We start from the raw sequence: 21,634 nt of genomic DNA on the forward strand, positions 1-21,634 counted from the left end.
AATGTGTCAAAATTTGTGATGTAGATTTTGCTAGTCCCCATAATACACAGAAAATTGCTGGCTTATCTATACATACACAAGTCGTGCATCTACTTCACTGTGATGTAAACTAACACAAAATATCCAGAAGCAGTAGCTACTTGTTTGTGTGTTGTTTTCTAACACAATAGTTAAAAATAAGATTAATGCTGTTGTACAAAAAAGTTGAAAGAATATAAATTTCACAGTTAAAGTATTGATGAAAAAGAAAGAAATAGCTACTGCTCCTGTGACTGACGGCAACATTGATATATAGAACATTTTCTAAAGTATGCATTCTGCAAGAGTAACTGAACAAGAATTTAAGGTAATTTTGCCACAATTAGATTTTTACATTTTTACCTGCCCACTTACAGAATTTTTAAGCTGGTTTGACATTTAAGGAATGTGCTGATTGTATAATGAAATGGATGGCTCACAGCTCAGTAACATTTAAAAGTGCACAGAATCTGACACCATTATAATCAAAATTTTCAGACTAGTGGCAAGCTGTATGGGGTTCACATCTAAAAATACAGGCTAGCAGTTTAAGCACAAGAACCCACTTTTCATATAATACACTGTAGATTTGCAGATTTTGTCACCTACTCATCCTATGAAAAATCCCAAGCCCTACTTCCTACTCTCATCTATTTTGGTAAATTAAGGAACCACACAATTCAGAGTTAATTACCGTAAAAATTCACAAAATACTTGGGAAGGTATAATTCCATACACTGGATTTCAGTTGAATTCCATTACAAAACAATCAACTATCTTAATTTCATTAATAATTCACAATTTCAACATTCAATAATTTCAAAATACTTAAATTGTTAAACACCCAACACATTAAATTGTTTATTTGAAAAACAAGACATTTAGAGAAGCAATTTCATGAACATGCAACAGTACACAGCTGTCAAATATTGTTCTACTAGTACAATAATTTCAAAACTAAGTACTCATTTTTTCTTCTTCTTTTCCTAAAAGTGACTGTTAATAATATCTTAAAAAAAAAATCCCAAAGTATAACCAAGTAGGCTCTATACACTACAGTATGCACATATACTAGTCCAAATCCAAAGCAGCGACTGAAATTTCTTATTCGCAGACTTCGTTCCCAAGTCATCAACGCATCAACTTTTGAGGAAGTTCCTTCCCCAGAGGCCAATATTTCCATAGGTGTTATGTGCTTTTGAAATTAATTAGTAGCAAAGTGACAAAGTGCTGCCTCCACAAGAAAAATGCGTTCAGGGTTGCAAGCTAAGTTAGCAATAGGCAGGAGAGAATCTCAGTTTTCTAGTGGAGAAATTAAGTACTGACAGCTGTGAGACTGCACGTCAGAATTTGCTGCTCTCATGATACAATTGCTGCAGCCAAAATTATGGATCTTTATCACTTCTGTGGCGACAGTTAACAGATCCAAAGCACCATATATATGATTTATAATACTAGCATAAGAAAGCTTCAGTTCCTGGGAATAATTTGCTAGATTTGTAAGGGTACTTATGGAACTACAGGGACTCTAAAGAATGCACAATGAAGTGAATTTAGGATTAACGCTTTTCATTATAGGGCTTTTAAGATGGTCGGCACCACACTGAACCTTCATTTTTAAAAACATGACCAACTAAAATCCAAAATGGTGTACATTTTGGGTTCAAGCATTCTGCCACTATATCTCGGCACAACTGGAAACCCTTGTGGTTCCAAAAAGAAATAAATCTGTATGGATTATACGTTCATGCTAAGCCCTTTTCAGTATTCTACAAGCAAGTAGAATATTGAAGCAACAAACAATTTTAAAAAAATAATAAATCTCTAGTCAGTATTTCTTAGCAATACTGTTTTCCATCTGCCTCAAGCTCACATATAAGCTATCTGTCCCAAGCATGTGTTAGGTTTGTACAATTTAACACCACACAGCAATCAGTTTCTCAGCATTTCTACTAATAAAACCCAAATTTCAGACTTAGCTGTTAAATAGGTTTTGTGAGTTTAAAAGTTAGGGGTTTATGCCAGAATATTCCACAAATGAAATCCCAGGACTTCAGTGATCAAACATCTTGGTATTTATGCAAGATGCAACTTGAGCATTTTTTTACCCACAAAGACACACAACAAAACCCAATAGATTGCCTGTATATATCAAAAGCATCTTGCAGTAGCAACTCAGATTTTTTTTCTCTTTAATTCCAATTATTTAAATAAGTACATAAAAGCTTTAAATATCTTTTAAAATTGTGAAAATTCTACAGTAGTTTTAAAGCTGTATGTGCATACACCCATAAAGTTTTTGTTATAGTAGTTTAATTTCTGATATTTTCAGAGATTGAATTTCAATCTCACATGTTCACATTTCAGTAAAATGCATGACATACATTTTGTTAGTATATCCTAAAAGCTCCTACGAATTCCTTCATGTAATTCTCCTTTATTTTATTCTATACATAAAGAAAAAGAAATACACAAACCAAAGCTCCCACAGAAAGTATCAGCTTGAAAGCCAAAATTTGTTTTAATTTAACCTACATTCCAGAACATCACAAACCTCCAAATACTCTGATGCTTTAGCTATAACATAGTAAGAAAGAAGGAATTTCAAGCTTGTCTTGTCTCAAGGACTTTCTATTTGTCTTTCTGCATGTAAGCCAAGATACATGTGATTCTGTTCATCAAACACATACAATTTTACCAGCACTAGCACCTTCTCATATTTGCCTATTCCCCCCGCTCCATTATTCATGTACTTACCTGCTACCTTTGTTCAATCTTAGCGTATAAGTAAAGATCAACACAGCAATTTCATGATTTTATAAATAACTTTACATGGGAAGAAAAACTCCCAAACTAGTCTCATTCATCATGTATCTTTCTCCTACTATCCCAGCCTGTCTATTCACTAAAAATAACCGATGAACAGTGAGGTGTGTTCAGAAAATTCAATCTTTAGTTTACAAATTAAAAAGATATGACTCACTGTCAATTATTTTTCACATTAATATATGAGGAAGAGACAAAAAGGTAGATCAGGCTGCCACAGAAAAACATAAAAATGAAGATATCTCTCTCATGTGTCCTTTTTTTTTTTTTTGTAAAAAGAAATCATAGTTCTCAAACCACAATGAGCAAAAGGAAAAAACTGAATTCGTTCGTTCTCTGGAGAACACTGCATCAAATCAACATTTTCATTTCTTTGTTTCTTATGTTATGAAGCTTAAAAGTTTCTTGGGGAACTTTCATAAAGATCAAATTTGTCAAAACTAATGATTTCACAAATAAAAGAAAAAAGCACAGGATATGGGGAGCACAAAAATATAAGTGTGTCTAAAGACACCTCAGAAGTCAATAAAATTACAGCAATATACTGTAATATTAAAGTAATAAAATATTAAAGTAATAAAAGTTATGCTTTTGAAAATAACTAGCATGAGATACTCATTTCATTTTTTAAATCAACATTTCACCCTCAAGAAAATGAGATAAATCACTGAACATTAAGGAACAAACTATGTTTCTGTAAAGCACCAGAGCAGTGATATAACAGACTGTAAAAAGCACATAAAGCAGTGGCACTCCTTGCCTCTGTGACGCTATGCTGGATTTCAAATACTGAATAAGATACACAAAGTATTATTTCTCTGATGAATGCTAAATGCAGAATAGTGCCAGCTCCACATATGTGCTTCCTCAAAAACACACATTTTAAAAAAAGAGATAAGGTAAGTAACGTTTGCAATACCTTAATATTAAGATCTGATAATAATTCTACACAGGTACTTATACTCAAGTCTCAAACAATGCTACCACACAATTCAGTTAATATTAACTAGAAGCTTATTATTAAAATAGCTTATAAAAAATAGACATTTTTCTCTTCATTTACAAGGTTTCTTAAAAGGCTAATTTCATACGTCACTTGATGTTTAAGTGGTTGTTAACACTGTCACAGGCCTGTTCCTACTTATAGAAGCAAAAATATAATGAATACTACATAAACTATGAGTACCATTTCCCCTCCTCCTGACACCAAAAAAATTCCAACCATGTTACTTCTTGGATCACTCCAAAGCTGAAACCACTTCAGAGAGAACTGTGAGCAGTTTTTGAAGGAGCATATGAGCCTCAGACATCAAATTATTTTGCTTACAGTGGTTTGAGAGCAGAAAAATCAGAGAATAAACACGAAATATGGAGTACAAAGTCTACATACATATCAACTGTTACAATATTGTGGTTTTGTCTTTGCAATTCAATCCAAATCCAGTTTAAATAGGAAATAATCAATCAACCCAATAACAAAAACATAAAATGAAAAATTTAACAGTCAGCAGATATAGAAATTCAGACAGATTAAGATTGGGACAATGTATCAGCTGGAAATACATCATTGAGTATCAGTTAAATTAAAAAAAACTCTGCCTAAAAAAAAGTCAGGACTCATGATGATGAAATTACATTACTATTCTGTTTGTACACATTAATATTGTTGTTAATCCTTCTAAAAGTCATTCTATTGGGTTCTTAGTTTTTTGACTAATACAGGTTAGACATTTGTCTTAAATCCATTATTCTCTTTTATATCTATAGGCTTTCTATAAGCAAAGGCAAGATGTTTCAAGGAAACATTCAGCTTATAGTAATTCAGGAGAACGGATTATCGATGTACATGAAGCCTTACTCAAGAGAAGGCACAAAAATCTTGCAAGAATTTAACTTTAAATCATGAAGTGTGTACAAACAGAAGTGTAAACACTTGCTATGGTACAACTAAACTTTTTATAGAATTTTATTGTTATAAACACATTTTGTAAGTTATTCCAATTTTACCCATCTTTATAAATGTAATACAGTACAAACCGAATTTCACTGTTTACAAAAACGTTCACATTGGACCTTTAAAATCCTTCTAAACTAGACGTGTAACGCTTTGGAAAAAAATGCCAGTACAGTATCACAGTTATGACTATAGGTACACAATTAGGAGAGGTATAGGTGCCATTCATAGGGTGCAGGCACAGAGGTAACTTCATGTTGTCTGGCAAAACACAGTATTATGGAAATAACTCCTTTCAGCACTTTTGATATTTATTAAATAACTGAGTGTTAAATCCATTTATGAATATTATTCAATGTAAAAAATGAAACAAAAAATGTATGGCAACATACATCTTAGTGAAAATGAAACATACAAACCAGGAGATAACTATTTCTTTTATACGTGTGTGTATAAATATATAAAAACAAAACTACAATAAAGCTCTTCTTCATTAAGACAGCAACAAGACAAAATGTTTACAACTTAACTTAAAAGAAAAAAATACCAAATGCTTTCATTTACATGTAGTAGACTAAACTGGCCCTTTAAATCAAGTTCTTAGGACCTATTTTCTTCACACAAGGGAATCTTACCAACACATCCCTTTGAAAGAAAAGAGAAGTCCCAGCATACAATAAAGCTGAAGGATGTTGCAAATATAAATCCCACCTGAACTGAGACTGAAACCACAGCCTCATTTTAAAATTGTTCTTTGGAAATTATAAAATGCAACCTAATGCTGTTTGGTATGTTTTCTTGGGGTAACAGTGTAGGGAATCTATACTTGGCACAGTAAGTCCATATCTATATGCACAACACTAAATACACAAAAATTAAAGCTAGATTAATAAAGTATGCCAAGGGTTAAAAAAATTATCTTTAATTCCAGGCTGTTAACAATTTTTAGTGTGGCTTGCTCATCTCCACCATAAGGAAAACACTCTAGAAATACATCCATTACTCAGCTCAATGGTTACCACTATCAGTAAGAACTATTTGCAAATATCAAAAATATGCAGTTATTATACAAGGTAAATATCCAGTTCAATAAAAGAAACTACATTTACTTTTGTTATATCTGTATTTTTATGTTGTTATTTTACAATTAAGAGCTACCATTACTATTTTTATTAAATTACAAAAATATTTCTACCAATCTTTTTTAATGGCAAAAAGTGGCATTAACAGAAATATACCACCATCTTTATTTCGTTTGCCATGTTTCACCTTCCTATTTAAGCCTTTGACTCCCCTTTTCTAGGTTGGTTACTTCTTTGTGTTGTCCCCTGCTAGTACACGAACCCAGTACAACACCCCACTTAATTCTCAACACCCTAGAGCATTTAGCAGCCGAATTCATTCTCTCCCAGAGGAGTCAGACAGTGACACAGAAGTCTGACTGAAAAGCTGACATTTAACTCATATGAAATTGTATTTTTACTTAGGAGTATACTACATTTTATATGATTTCTAAAAAGTTTTGCTCTGTAACTTCTGTAAATGAATTTCTATGAATCAATAACACACGCAAATCCAGAAACTAAATCTGAGGTTAAACGTAAGAAATGGAAGCTGGGCTGACAGACAAGTCTGCAAGCTTCAGTTTCATTGTAGAGGTAGTGGCAAGTTCTTCTAAAAAGGGAAAAGACCACTACAGAGTAACTATTAGGTAGGGGTTTTTCCCAATTGTCAAATATAAGGAATAGTAGCTTCAATTCCCAATTCTCAAAATGGTATATTATATAAAATATAAATATTTGTATGTATTTTAAAGCAGTACATTGAAAAAAAGCATTGTTTAGCATGCTACTCCAGCTGTCTAGACATCTGATGCATGCAAACTTCAGATATATGAAATAAAAGAACACATTAGTTTGTGAACAACCAGAAAAGAATCAATCTTGGTGTCATACATTTTTACTAGTCTTCAGAACATGACTATCATATGGAGGAGGGACTGAAAAAGTCAAGGTGAAGGGGAACAACTAATCATAAATTTTACTGAAGGTTAAAACACGAATTTAGCTAGAAGGCAGAAGATACTGACAGGTAACATTTCATAAAATAAAGATAAAAATCTGGCAATATTTCCTGAATTTGACTAAAACTCACCAGGAAAAACAAAACAAAAACAACACAAAACAAAACAACAAACCCCACAAATACTGAAACCCAAAAAATCACCACCATACTTGTGCAAGGACAAGTGTATGTACACTGAAATAATCCACACATGAGCTTACGAAGGGCTAAAATGCTGCCGTCCTTACACAAGTAGATTTTAAAATACAAAATTAGTATTTTTAAGTACAACTAAGAAATAAAACAGGAAATTTCATATAATCTCCTAAGATTATAAAGAGAATGGTCTGGCTTACTGCTTTTTTAAGAACTGGTTCAACTGCTTTTCATAAAAAACTGGGAACATTATTACCAGCTAAAATAAAAGAAGTGGCATGCAGAATGCAGAAGATAATTGCACAGACTTCCTCCCTCCCAAAACCAGTTACCTGTTGTTACTTACCTATGTTCATGTCAGGCGCTGCAAGAAGAAAGTGATTCAGTACATACTGCAGGATCATTTAAATGCAGACATGAATGGTGTAAATAATCTCAAACCTAGAGCGGTTACTTCTAGTAAGTCAGTAAAGTTAAAAAACATGAACCAAATGCTCACCTTTAACGGTGACGATATTCTCTCTCTCTGTCTCGTTCTCTGTCACGATCTCTGTCACGATCACGATGCCTCTCTCTTTCACGGCTTCTTTCCCGGTAATAGTCATCATGACGATCTCTACTACGTGATTTGTGGCGCCTACTTTTTTCTCGTGACCTACTGTGGTCCCTCTCTCTGGATCGTTCACGTCTTCTAAAAGAAATTACTTCATTAAATTTTTCTTCAAAATATTAGTCATCCACGTACCACTCTTGCACTCTGCTTATGAGCACGAATTTGACCAAAAACAGACATAAGAGAAACATCTGTTTACCATGAGGCAGGTATGTTTTTGTATATAACATTAAAGACAGCTGATATAAACAGTGGTGGTTAAGAACTCAGTTACAGGTAGTAAGGGGCATCCACTTTTTGATCTAGCAAAGAAAAGCCAGAAAGTACATGCTCAGAATGGAGGATGACTGAAATCAGCTGGGGGAAATCCACCATAACTCAAATGATCACTGCAACATGGCTGCTAATCTGTGTACAGAAAGTATGTGCCAAAACCATGAAATAAAGCAGAGTTAAATTTAAGCTAATCAGATCAATTTTGAAAGGAGGGCTAGTTAAAAGGCACTTTTTCTAAATTCAGGAAATGCTTATTCGGTTCTTCCACACATTTCTTGTGCAACTAAGCAATCACTAAGCTTCTTATATGACTTAGTTTCAGTTTCTTCTCTGTGAACTAGTCCTGCCCTACACCTTCTCTTTTATAAGTAAGAGCAGATGGAAGAGGAAAGTTTTACCTGGATCCAGAACCATAAGACTTGGACTCAATTCCATGAAGGCAGTCTTGAAGAGAGCTAATAAGTACTTTACAGCGATCATCTGCAGATACTTTGGACTGTTTGATTAAGGAAATTGCAGTTACCAAGGTCTCTATAGCACTTCCATAGTCTCCTGAAAATGATGTAAACTCAGGATCAGCAAATTATGCAAATTAAAACATAGATTTCTATCTGTAACACTATTATCATTTTGAGTATCTTCTCTTCAACAGCCATCTAGATCATTTACTGTAGAACCAAATATTAAAATACTGTCCAGGTCAGTACTCAGAAGGCATTCTCAGAAACTGAAGCACAGTACAAAATCAGTCGTAGGTTGTACCTAATTTCAGTATCCTTTTTGGAAAATGTGGCTTCAGGCCTTTCAGATTCCTAATAAAAGAACCCTACAAATTCTTTTCAGCTGGGAAGAATAGTAAACATATTGAGTTTTACTAACCAGCACTGGCATCTGATACAGCTCTCGAAATGGCACTGCTTGAGATCGCCCTATTTCTATTCATGATTTCTTCAAATTCTGCTTCACTTAGAGGTGTCCTTGCAGCATCCATTTCTCTGCAAGCAATAAAACTAGTATTTAAAAGGTTAAGCAGAACTTCAGAAGTTATCATTGCAATTTCAACAATCCAAGTTTGCAACTTTAAGCAGTGACAAACAGAAAAGAAAGCAGGATCTGGATTTGGTTTTGGTTTTTGTTAAGGACCACTGTTACAGTATAAAATCCTGAAAGCTTAAAAAAAAAAACAAACCACCAAACAAAACCCCCAAAAAACAATTAATACATTGCTGTATAAATAGATTTATTTTTTGTTCATCCCACCTATTTCAAACATTCATCAGCACTTAATATTGTGCTTTACAAATATTTACAATTTGCATAAAATTCTTGAAGGTATGTAAATAGATATTCCCAATTGAATGGATGTGGAAATACATGTACATAGGCAATGCAACTTTGAGCAAAATTAGAGATAATTTTTATAACAATACTGGAATCAGAACTATATGATCCTGTTTCCCAGATCTTAACTAAGACCAGAACGCTGTAACTTTTGAAAAACAAATATAGTTATCATCTTTAAAACACTCAGTTTTCTGAATGCTATGTCAACATTTTACAGCAATTTTTTTTATTTTTTTTTTAATTTCTGGTCAAGTTCAAGGTGCTCCAATTTAATCTCCAAACTAGTCACAGTAAGGAGGAAGCATTAAAGCAGAATCCTCATACTCATTACACTGTACTTTAATTATCAGCTACCTATACAGGGTTTACAAAGTCACAGAAGTAAACCTAAATTTTCCCAAAAGTTTTGCAGTGTCCTATTAGCCAGTCTCCGTGTCATAGAAAATTTGGAGAAATGTGTTAGAGACAAATGCTGAGACTGTCAAACTGGCCCACTGCTTGTTATTTCTAGAACAGTGTTAGTTCTTCTGGTAGAAAGAAAATGCAGAATAATAAGCAATGCTATCCTCTTAATTGCAAGAAGTGGAACAAGATCCTATAGCCAGTTTAGCATAAGAGGAAATGTCTAAAAATTCATACCTCCCTGAGTTTTGAGTATTATTTTTCGTGTGCCTCCCATAGAATGGAATATGTAATTTTTCTCTTATGGACATGTTATTTCCAGTGAAACGCCTATGATATATAATTAATGACAATTTAAATAGTTATGGATGATAGCTTTAACATTATTAATGAAAATACTGGACAGTAAGTTATACTGTCCTATTCCCACTCCTTCCCTCCCCAGACATTCTATAAACTGCAGACAACCTTGATTTTGTCCATCCAAAAACACCCAACACCTTATAGTCTTCTTATATTTCAGGCAATTAAGCCAAAAGCTTGAATTTCAAGAGGTTTTTTTTATATGAACATAGTATGTGCAAATACTTGGGTTTTTTTAAACTTTGTGATAAACGAATCAAAGCAAAGCATCTTTGCAGAAAACATTTTAAGCCAGAGAAGTGTGTCTCATGCTAGCAGTAAAATTACTACTAAAAATTTAAGTCTAACTGCAAAAAGTGTCTCCTACAGTTTATATCAAAATTTTCTGCGACAAATACAAATACAAAAATTAAGAAACAGCAGCAAGACAGAGATGCTTGAAGTCACAGATGAAAAAGATGTTTCAAACAAGATGTGAAACACTTGACAAATCGAGTCAGAGACTTAAGAACTCTGTCCCAGATAGGATTAACCATAGGAAAAGCCACCGCTACGAACACAGCAAGATTGCACCAAATGAGCAGAAACATCTTGACAGGAGAGGAAGATAAAACTCTTGCAGTAAATGCACACCTGGCTTTTGAGACAAACACTAACTTTTAATTGAATCCTGAAGAGAAAACAGACAAGCAGTGCTGCTGGAAGATGAAAATGGTACGAGCTTGGTATGATCTCAACATATGCACATATTTGAAAAGGAAAACTCCAGAGCATTCTCAAAAGGCAGCCTGCAAAGCATGATGACACACGTAAAAGTCAGAATTTCAAGTTAAGACAGAAGCACAACTAGAAGCTGCTGCATAAGAAGTGATATATAAGTTTACATGTAGAACACATGAAATGATGACACTGCCAAATACAGTGAAGACAAACAGTTCAGAGCTGAAAAGGGAAAGTGAGATTACTGGTGTTGCATTTCAGGGTTTTCTTACTGCTGCAAATATCTTTCTCAGATATATTCCCCTGGAGAAGTAAAAAGGGGCAAACTACAAGGCTGTTGGGATCCCTTCTGGCCCTACTTCTAATTGCTTCTAACATTTGCATTAAAAGGGAAAAACCAAATGCTTCCTACAAGAGGAATAAAATCTGCTACCCGAGCACATTAGACCAAAAGAACTCACCTTCCAGGTGGCCCATAGTCACCTCTGTCATATGGTGGAGGTCGGCCATATGGATCTGTCGGAGGTGGGCCACGACTGTCTGAAGTAGGTATGCCACTATTGGCAGGTGGGGGGAAGAAAGCTGGATTCACATGTGGTGCCGGTGGTGGAGCACCTGGAGGTGGCCCAGGGAGATGTGGAGGAGGAGCAAGAGTCAGGGGTGGCCCAAGAGGGCCAGGTGGACGAGGGGGAAATGGACCCGGAGGTGGAGGTGGACCCTGCTGAGGTGGTGGTGGACCTGGTGGTGGCCCATAGCCTGGAACTGGTGGTGGAGGGCCTGGAGGAAGTGGCCCAAGTGGAGGCTGACCAAAAGGCTGTCCTGGAAACAGAACTGGTGGTGGTGGACGGTCACCACGATTAGGAGGTCCAGCTAACGGAGGTGGGAGGACCTGACCAGGAGGCGGAGGGCCTGGTGGGCCTGGTGGGCCAGGAGGACCTAAAGGTGGACGTGGGGGAGTTTGTCCAGCTAAAATAAAGAAATAAAAAATAAAAATAAAAACAAACAAACAAAATTGAGTGAATAAGTACAAAGAAATAAAATACTTTAACACCCTTGCCTTTTTCTATTCTTAAAAACAACAAAAAACCAAAAGTAACCCTCACTGAACATTGTGCAACATATACAAGACATGCATGGTCCCACTTTGGGTCCAGTAGCTTAGAAAATTTTTAACTTATCTGTATCTATTAATACTAGATATCTACAAATATCTAAAGAGAATAACATCATCTTGAAAACTGACAACTTCCCACCCTCCCCAAAACACAACTTGCTGTTGTTACCAAAACCCCCCAAAGCTTACAAAAGCTAGAAAACATTGCATCCTACTCACACCTGATGCTAGTCTTTCATAAGGGGCTTAAGATACAAATATATATTAAAAATATGGAAAAAGCTATATCAGAGAAGGTATCATAAACGCAGTATCCAAACCTACTTTCAGTGGTCTTTCAGTCTGACTACGTCCCTTTGACTGCTGGTAGACAGTCTACTACTGAATGACATTTACTAAAAAATACTTCAGCTGAAAAAAGAACTTCACTGCAGTGCAAACCTAATTGCTTAACAGATTTCATCCATATCAGATATCTGACTAAACATGAACACCTCTTCTTCAAATTTCTGGTATTTTAAGTGCCAACTAACTGACCTGCCAATGGACAGGAATCAAAGTTGAATTTCTGATCATGTGCAAGCTTGCAATATAATAAGGAAATCAGTTACTTTACCCTCTGCAACACAGGCATTTTCACCCCATACAGCAAATCAGAACTGCATTAAAGCCAAATCTACTTGCTATCATGATCTATTTTATTTTTTAATAATTAAAAAATATGTATCTAAAAATGTTATCTTGCTATTAAATTCAGTAAGTACAACTCCCTGTTGAATATCAACAAAGAAACAGCCAAATCCTACAATTTAGCTGTGAACACTGATAATGGCTCACTACTGAACTGCCTTAATTTTTATCATTTCCCAAGTAAGAATGCCATATTAAAACAAGAAAACACAAATAAAACTGAAACTCCGTAGATGAATAATTTTACCTGGGAAAGGTGGTGGTGGACCTCCTGGCCCTGCTGGTCCAGGGAATCTGTCTCCACCTGGAATGGCACCTGGAAAACGGCCTCGACCTCTATTACTAGGTGGAAATGCTGCTCGTGAGCTTCCTCCTGGGGGACCAGCTTTACCTTCCCCAGACATCTGGCCAGACTGTGTGGCTGCAATGGAAAAGCAGAAGTGACATTACATACATCAAAATACGTTAAAGAATTTTAACACTCGGTCTAAAGCTTTATGCAGCGCTAAAGCATGACCCTATGAGCACTAGCTTGTTCCTTGTACCCAAACCCAAAGCATCTGGGGAGGAAAGTGTGCTTTGCTGAAGTATGGCAGTGTTACACTACGCTCTGTACTGACAGAAGAGCACCAGGAGAGACTGCCAGTCCCTCCTCCAATGCAGCCCAAGGCCACAAATGATTAGGACTGGGAACCACAAGACATGGTGCTGAAGTACAACACAGAACCTTTCTTCCCTGTTCTGTCATAAACACAGACGGTCCAGACATTGGAATTTAGTCCAGTTTGTCTACAAATGTTAAGTTTCTCGTGCTTTTTTAAAAATTACATCCCCAAGAAATTGAAAAAGCATCCCCAGCTGTTAAGAGTTGCACAAATCTGCAACCTTCTTTCAGAGAGTGCAGCAGCTCTTTGGCGTATTAAGTGATTTCTTTAAACAAATATGCAGCTAGACTCTAAGTATTTTATAGCTATTTTAAACTGTGTAGAAGATATCATATGCTGAGAAAAAAACCTGCCATACTACTTTTTCTGTTTTTCCAAGACAGCACATAAGAAAAGCTTACTTTTCCTTGACTGCATTTCAAATTGACTCAGAAATTGTTTATTACATGGAGTTACAACAGGATTCTGCCCATGCAATTCTCTTTTAGGCAACAAATCCATCAACTTTTTGGAGGATGCTTCTGATCCCACACCCACAAGGGCAAACCTGAAAGGAAACAAAAAACCACAGTTTTTCCATTTTCTGGATATCCTGATGCTTCATGGAAAAGATAACACACATTAAACAAAAGTATACTTGAAAACCATATACAGAAACTGTCTCACAGGCCTTAGTCTAGTTTTCAGAACAGAGAAGATAATTTATTCTAGGACATAAAAGAAAAAAACAAAACCACTACACTAATGAATCTAGCAATAGTCTTAATGAAGACGGCCAACAAGTTTTAACTTACAAAGTAGTGAGACACACAATACCATCATAAAAATTTATGCCTGAAATTTAAGTCATTAGTATGAAATTACATGTCCAACTATTGTTTGATCAATAAGCAAAGATTATCAGTTCACAGACTGATAGTTATAAAAACTGAGAACTCCTTCCCTATTTTCTTGCTCCAAAACTTCAGTCCACATACACATACAGAAAAAACAAATAACAAGTCCTTACCCTTTAGACTGGCCATTAGCACGATTTTCAAAAAATTTTATCTCCAAAATATCATTTACCCCCAGTGAATGAACTGCTTCAGTTAAGTCTTCATCTGTTGTCCACTGAAAAATATTTTTAATATTCAACTATGAAAGCTTATCTAAAACATCAGGCAAAGGGCAACTAAGTTTTCCATGTATTTTGTGTGTGTGTGTGAAATTGATCCAGAGGAACACTTCATTCAGCTGTCAATATATTCTAACTTTTGAAAAGTACTCATTTTTATTTTACAATTCTCAAAAAACTGATTTTTTAATATACATGCTTCCCCATATGCTACATTGCATCAACCCCATTCACACAGTATACCAGTTACAGTATACAAAAAATAATTTGTAATTGCGCCACTTTTGTCTTCTGAAAGTGCAAAGTTTAAACTGGGCTAATGAAATAGTATTGAAATACTGCTACTTTTTCCACACCCAATCCACATTTTCTCCCTCTAATACTATTATTTGCATACAAACATCAATTTTAAATACCTTATTAACCAGGTGCTTTTTATGAGAGCTTTGACTAGTGAGACTTTAGTGAACTACTTACTATTTGCACAAAAAAAGCAGGATCTACAGACAAAAGTAGGGAAACTTGTACATAAAACTATGGTTAGAAACATCTGCTTCCACTTAACCAAATCTACTTGCTGTAACTTCCTATTAATTACTATGTAATGTTTAACAATTTCACTCATATCCAAAGACCCATAAATACACTAATATTTATGGGGTTTTTTCCTACTTCTATAATTCCATCACTCCTTTAAATTTCATATGAGGAGTACAAGGCAGGCTTTCAAGATTCTGAACTACTTATCCCATCTCCCTCAAATAAAAGCTTCTTTTAAAAATTCAACAAATTATTTTGCTGAAAGCTAAATGCAAAGAAAACACAATACCAACACTACGGTAAATAAATGCAGTTTCTGCAAATAACCTAATTTGTGAAGCCAAAGAGTAACAGGTACAAATTGCTGAACACTGCCCTACTTGCTTTAGAAATTCAGACACTTGACTTGGATAAGTTCAGCTAATTCATGCAAATTTTACTGATTCCATTCAGGTATTTCAAAACAGGACAACTGTTAAGTCAACAGCTCCTTTACTTACCTATTAGCTCCTGAAATACTGTAATAACTAATGAAAAAAACACCCATAAAAGCATTTTTTTTCAAGTTTAGCACTAGTAAGAAATTAATCAGAAAATGGAAAAAAAACAAATAAGAATTTTGCATGTGTGGGCCTGGAAGAATTTGATTTCACATAAACAGGTAAAAGTTTCACTTAATTCAGCTACTGACCAGCTCTTGCACTTTGTTTGCTTAACTGCAATTGATTTTAAAATGCTTTAATGCTAACAAAGGTAATTGTCTTTAGGACGACTGTAGTTCAGCGAGTTATTGCAAATCTGTACTTCTTGGTAGAAGAAATAAGCCTCAAGACAAATACCTGAAAACAGCTGTGTTATAAGAGTCATCGCCAGCAGAAAAAGCCCCTGGAAAAATGTGAAAAGTGATTTCAAGAAAATCCTAGAGAGTTTTCCACCTCCTTTTAAACTAAAACCTTCCGCAAAAGTTTACTAAAAATTGTGTTTGTTCAGTAACGTTAAAGTATCTACAGGCATAAAGTATTTCATAGTTTAAACTTGTTCTCCTCTTTCATTCAATTCTCTGGGAAACTTAAGAAGATAGTAGCACAAATATCCCTTCGTAACACTTAAAACGTGACAGAAACTTGAAAGTTTGTATTTACTGAAGACTTTCTCAACTTTTAAGACATCAGAACAGCTCCAGATAGGTTCACTAAATTTCAGGTAAAAGGGAAAAAAACACAACCACAAATAAAAATAACCTCACACCACCAACCAAACCAAAATCACCTGCTTTTTTGTACTCATAATATTTCATATAAAACACTGTAAAGCAAAAAAATGTTACAAATAGTTATTGTCCATAATTAAAATTCCTGTCTACAACTTAATAGCAGTAAGATACTTACCCAAGTAAGATTTCCAATGTACAAGGCAATTCTCTTTCCAGTATATGTGTAGACAACATTTGGTGCAGCTCCTTTACCTACGTCATCCCCAACCGATGGTGGGAGAGAATCCATGTAATCACGATCCTCTGGGGCATCTCCATTATTTGCAGATGGAGAAATTACATCATCATATAAATCAATCTGATCATGTCCACCATATTCAGCCTCCTAAAATAAAAAAAAGACATCCTGATTATATTTAATATTGCATGCACTCTTAAAACTTGAAACAAAAAGTTGCGATAACTGTCACGCTCCACAGACATTTTAAGTCTGATCCAACACCTACAAAACATCCCTGCTGAAAAGTTAAGCCCCAGCTTCACCCACAATAAAACATATAGAATACTTATGACTGCTATTATGTTCTAAACTGCCAGGGGAAAGAAAATACTTCTGACCACTGTTTTCCATTGCAATACTTGTGCCCTTGTAATACAAGCAGAAATCCAAAAATCCACAAGCCCTACTCCCTGGATGATATACATTAGAAAGCACAAGTGTCATGGTTTTACCCCAGTTGGCAACTAAATACCACACAACTGCTTATTCACTCATCCCTCCCCAACCCCCCCTGTGGAATGGGGAAGAGAATGAGAGAAAGGTAAAACCTGTGGCATAAGAACAGTTTAATAACTGAAACAAATTATAATTCTTATTGTTGTAATGAGAAGAGAGATAAAGAGACAGGAATGAAGTCCAAGAAAGACAATACAACTGCTTTACCACCCACTGATTGATGCCTAGCTGGTCTCCAAGCAGTGATCAGCCCCCTTCCAGTCCTGCCAGTTTATATACTGGGCATAATGTTCTGCCATCTCTGATGCTTTTCTATAATACAGCAGGTACATTGCATCTCATTTTTTCTGGTAGTTTATTATACAGTGGGGCCTCTTGAGCACATGCTACCTCCACTTCTGTTGACATTTTGGAATCTTTGTCTTCTGGTCAGTCCATGATCACTTTCAAGATTCCTGGACAACTGGGATTTCCTGTTTGAACTCATTGTGTGATGGTTGCAATCCACTTACTCCATGTAGCACCAGCTGCACGATGTGTAGAGGAAGACCCTGCCTTTGAACATCCAGCCTGGTCGGGGTGCCAGGAGGAGCTGCGCTTCAGCACCAATCGCCTCCAAAGTGGCTTGAGCCCCATGATTAGCTGCCAGTATCTCTTCTTCAGCTGAAGTATAGCAGGTCTCAGATCCTCTATATCCCCAATTCCAAAAGCCTAGGGGTTAACAGTATAAAGCACATTGCTGCTATTTTGTTGATCACATCCACTGAGATCTGCCAACATCCATCTTGCCATTTTATTGCCAAAAACTGAATCTCCCATGCAGGTCCCTTGACCTTTATTTTATGACAAAATCAGCTTTCAGAAGGATTTGGACTATTTTCTTCCCTTTCTCAAAAACTTCTGCTGCTGTATTGCCCCATATAATAATATCCATGTACTGCAGGTGTTCTAGAGCTTCACCCTGTTCCAGTGCAGTCTGGATCAGTCCATGGCAGATGAGAGGGCTGTGTTTCCACCCCTGGGGCAGTTGATTCGAGGCATACTGGACATCCTTCTAAGTGCAAATAAATTGTGGCCTGCCCAAGGGATTGAGAGAAATGCATTGGCAATACCTCTTGTGGTAAACCACTTGGAGCCTTTGACTTCAGTTCGTATTGGAGTTCCAGCATGTCCAGTAAGGCAGCACTCAGCCAAGGTGTGACTTCATTCAGGCAGGTCACAATAGTCCACTGTTAGTCTCCCCTCTCCATTATACTTTCACACTGGCCATATGGGGTTATTGAAGCGTGAGTGGGTCCTGCTGATCGCTCCTTGACTCTTCAGTTGAATCACAGGAGTCTCGGTTGGTGCGATGCTGCCGCCAGTGCAATGTTGTGGTAGCAACCAGCATCTGTTCTTTGACCTTCAGCAACCTACAACAGAAGGGTCCTCCAAGAGACCAGGCAAGGCAGGCAGCTGCTTAACTTCCTTTGCCTCCAAGGTTGTACTGAGCACCCACTGGTACCATTTGGGCCCTTGAAATACCCTCTCCTGAGATAGTCTTTGCCAAGGATAAACAGAGCCTCCAGGCCAGTCACAGTGGGGTGCTTTTGCCACACACTCCTAGTCAGGCTCACTTCAGCTTCCAATACAGACAGCTCTTGGGATCCCCCTCTCACTCCAAAAATAGTAATGCCCCTGCATAGCTGAATGTCATTAGGGTACCCTGCACTGGTGGCTACTAGAGCATTCTACTCCTGTGAGCCTGACATGCTCGGCCACAGGATGCATATAGTCCAGTAAACTGGCATACAATACACTGTACAAATTTCTGCTTTGTGGGTCACGTGCATTGGAATTCTTCTGGATCTATGGGTGACTGTGCATTTCCTGGGTCATAATAAATCATCTCTAACAAGCTAATTCCCCTCAGGTGCTGGACAACTCTCTCTGTGGTGGCCTACTTGTCTGGGTGACAAGTAACATCTTCCTTGAATGGATGCCTTTCCTTCACACTCCACAGTAGTTGCCCCCAGAGGCTGAGGGCTTGTAGCCCTTTTCCACTCACCTTGTCAATGCCCCTTTCTCTAGAAGGTGATCCCAGCTGCTTGGTTTCCATACCCTTTAATCCCAGGCTACTAGCCTCTTACCCCAGAGTCAGAACAGCCAGGTGGTAATGTGCTCACCTGGTCAACAGCTGAAACATTTTTGCATATCCCACAGCTCACTCCAGGATAGGGATTAAGTGGTTCCCTCTTGTTCTGCCTCTTCCTCCTGTTCTTGTGATGGCCCTGCTTTGCTCTCCTTTTCTAAATGAGCTCTTTTGTGTCCACTTCTTCTGGTGAAAAGGAGTGACTGACGCTGGCACTGGCTGGTCCTCTGGTTCAGTTGCATCACCCTTCGCCAGGGTCTGAGCAGCCACAGTGCCTGTCACTGGATCTGAGTAGCTGCAAATAGTTGCTTAACCCTAAACAAGACCTGGCACACATTCACGGTTCCTGGCAATAGGGCCATGCTAGTTTCCACATCCTAAAGATATTCAAAATTTTCAAGAGCTATTTTTATTAGCCTGGCAGAGAAGGGGAAGATGTGGAATCATGTCTCCTCCATAGGACGAGTTAACTCTTAGAGGATGAAATGGAAAAGGTCTAATTATTAATAGTTTCTAATAGATGGCTCACAAAGTACAGAAATGACGGAAACACTGAGTACAAATACCAGATTGGTTTTGTGACCAGCAATTCTGTCACATCATAAGCCAGTGTTCATAGATTCATCGAAAGGTTTGGGTTGGAAAGGACCTTAAAGATCATCTAGTTCCAACCCCCCTACCATGGACAGAACAGCTTCCACTAGACCAGGTTGCCCATGTTAAAGTACAGCATGATAACCTTAGACCAAATTCCACAGGTGATAAACAGCATAACAGAGAGCACACACTGCAAGTAACTCTGAGAACAAGCAGAACAGCTATGAGAGCACAAAATCAACATTGTGACCAGTGACTGTTAAACTAATATAATGAATGCTTATAATAATTTTGTTCTAGCAAATCTAGTCTGTTTTATTAACTCATTACGCCCCAGGACAGGTGACAAAAAAGGATTATTACAGTTTAAGCTCAGCTGGCAACTAAGTCCCACACAGACATTCACTCACTCCTCCCCCCAACCCCAATGGAACAAGGGAGGAGCATAAGTAAAAAGGTAAACCCTGTGGATTGAGACAACAACAGTTTAATAACTGAAATAAAGTAAAATGTAAAAATAGTAATGGTGATAATGAAAAGAGAGACAAAAAAAGAGAGGAATAAAGCACAAGAGAGACAAGTGATGCACAGTATAATTGCTCACCACCCACTGACCAATGCCCAGCCAGTCCCCAAGCACCACTTGGCCCCTTCTGGCCAACTCCCCCCAGTTCATACACTGTGCATGACATTCTGCAGTATGGAATATCCCTGTGGCCAGTTTGGGCCAGCTCTCCTGGCCATGCTCCCTCACAGCTTCTTGTGCACATCCACACTGACAAAGCATGGGATGCTGAAGAGTCCCTGATTTACAGTGAACACTACTTCACAACAACAACAGTGTGTTAATGATATTCTCATACTAAATCCAAAATGCAGCACTGCACCAGCTACTAGGAAGAAAATTAACTCTATCCCAAGACAACAAGCAATGTGCAAAGCAAGGCTGTCAAAACCCACTCTCAAATGAAAAAATTTTTTTCCATTGAAACATTTGGTAGAGTGAACAGACTGAGTTTTTACTGAAAAACAAAATATTCTAACTTTCAGACTTTCACTGGATTCCTAACTTCATTTTTATCTCCTTATTCAAAGAGGGGCAGACAGGGACAGAATTCTGTTTTGTTTCATTAAATTTAATTTAAATTTAATAAATCCACGGGTTTGTGTTTATTAGACGTTTATTTATTCATGGGCTACAGAGGGACTATTCTATAACATCACTGCTGCCCCTGGAAAATTTTGGTTCAGAAAAGCATCCTGGGGTTTTGGAGTGAATCAGCCCCTTCTCCCTTGGATTGGTACATATTTCAGCACAGTTCTGGCCAAGTGAAATAAATTCCTTTCAGAGGCAATTTCAGAGGCAATGGAAATGAGAGTTTCTTTCCAGAAGCTCTGCTTCATGTGTTCAACAACTGCATCCTACCTGCTAAATGGGAACAGATATGTCAAGATTAACCTGTGGTCCTCCAGACAGCTTTCAATTTTAAGTGTGGTAGGAATATTTGGTCAAAAAGGCCAGAGCAATTAAGTCTGAAGTAGACCAGGCAAACAGTGTGTTAGGTAGTTGGAGGGGCCTGAGCTTCAACTGCCTCAATCTGCTGATGGGCTACTAACAAGCTATACCGCTTTTTTATTATAGAGATATGTTCTATTATCACCAAAGACAATTAAGAGACAAATTAAACACTGACTGTAAATGATAATAAATTCCTTACAAAAACATGCAAAAATTTGTTTTAAAACGTAACTAACCTTAATCAGTGGAATCATTTAATTTGAAATATGAATGAAGTTCATGAATGTCTACTGGAAGGAAGGTAATAACTTCTCAGTGAAAAACAATGGTCTAAGAAGGTTTAAGAAAGCCTAGCAGTGTTTAATGTTAACCTTCAGCTTTTATATTTACTTTCACAGTTTGCTTTGCCAACAGGCAAAAGCTGAACTTCAAAAGCCTGCAGAGGGTTCCTGGACTCTTACACACTTCTCCAGAACAGAAACTGCCTTACCTGGTTTTGGTATCAGAGGTATTTCAGCATCCACTATTAATTTTTCTATCAAGAAACGCACACACACACCCTAGATAGAACAGTTC

The 21,634-nt window shown here is 37.0% G+C and overlaps 1 protein-coding gene across 5 annotated transcripts in view; it reads right to left on the bottom strand.

Moving 5' to 3' along the window:
* The window catches only part of CPSF6 (cleavage and polyadenylation specific factor 6), a 31,756-nt gene that overhangs the window by 3,497 nt on the left and 6,625 nt on the right, over positions 1-21,634 (bottom strand). The window contains exons 2-11 of one of the 5 annotated variants that reach the window (XM_051795335.1): positions 16,251-16,460; positions 14,215-14,318; positions 13,607-13,752; positions 12,788-12,961; positions 11,198-11,702; positions 9,891-9,983; positions 8,787-8,902; positions 8,306-8,459; positions 7,518-7,709; positions 3-7,382 (exon numbers count right to left, since the gene is read on the bottom strand). In XM_051795335.1, coding sequence (XP_051651295.1) covers positions 7,520-7,709; positions 8,306-8,459; positions 8,787-8,902; positions 9,891-9,983; positions 11,198-11,702; positions 12,788-12,961; positions 13,607-13,752; positions 14,215-14,318; positions 16,251-16,460 — 1,692 coding nt within the window. In that variant the 3' untranslated portion in view covers positions 3-7,382; positions 7,518-7,519. Of the gene's footprint in view, positions 1-2; positions 7,383-7,517; positions 7,710-8,305; positions 8,460-8,786; positions 8,903-9,890; positions 9,984-11,197; positions 11,703-12,787; positions 12,962-13,606; positions 13,753-14,214; positions 14,319-16,250; positions 16,461-21,634 lie in introns of those variants that run through there. The other 4 variants (XM_051795336.1, XM_051795334.1, XM_051795338.1 and 1 more) reach the window with 4 other exon arrangements.

This window comes from Manacus candei, unplaced genomic scaffold, assembly GCF_025592945.1.
Source record: "Manacus candei isolate 608988 ecotype Guabito, Panama unplaced genomic scaffold, ASM2559294v1 h1tg000043l, whole genome shotgun sequence".
Lineage (NCBI taxonomy): Eukaryota > Metazoa > Chordata > Aves > Passeriformes > Pipridae > Manacus > Manacus candei.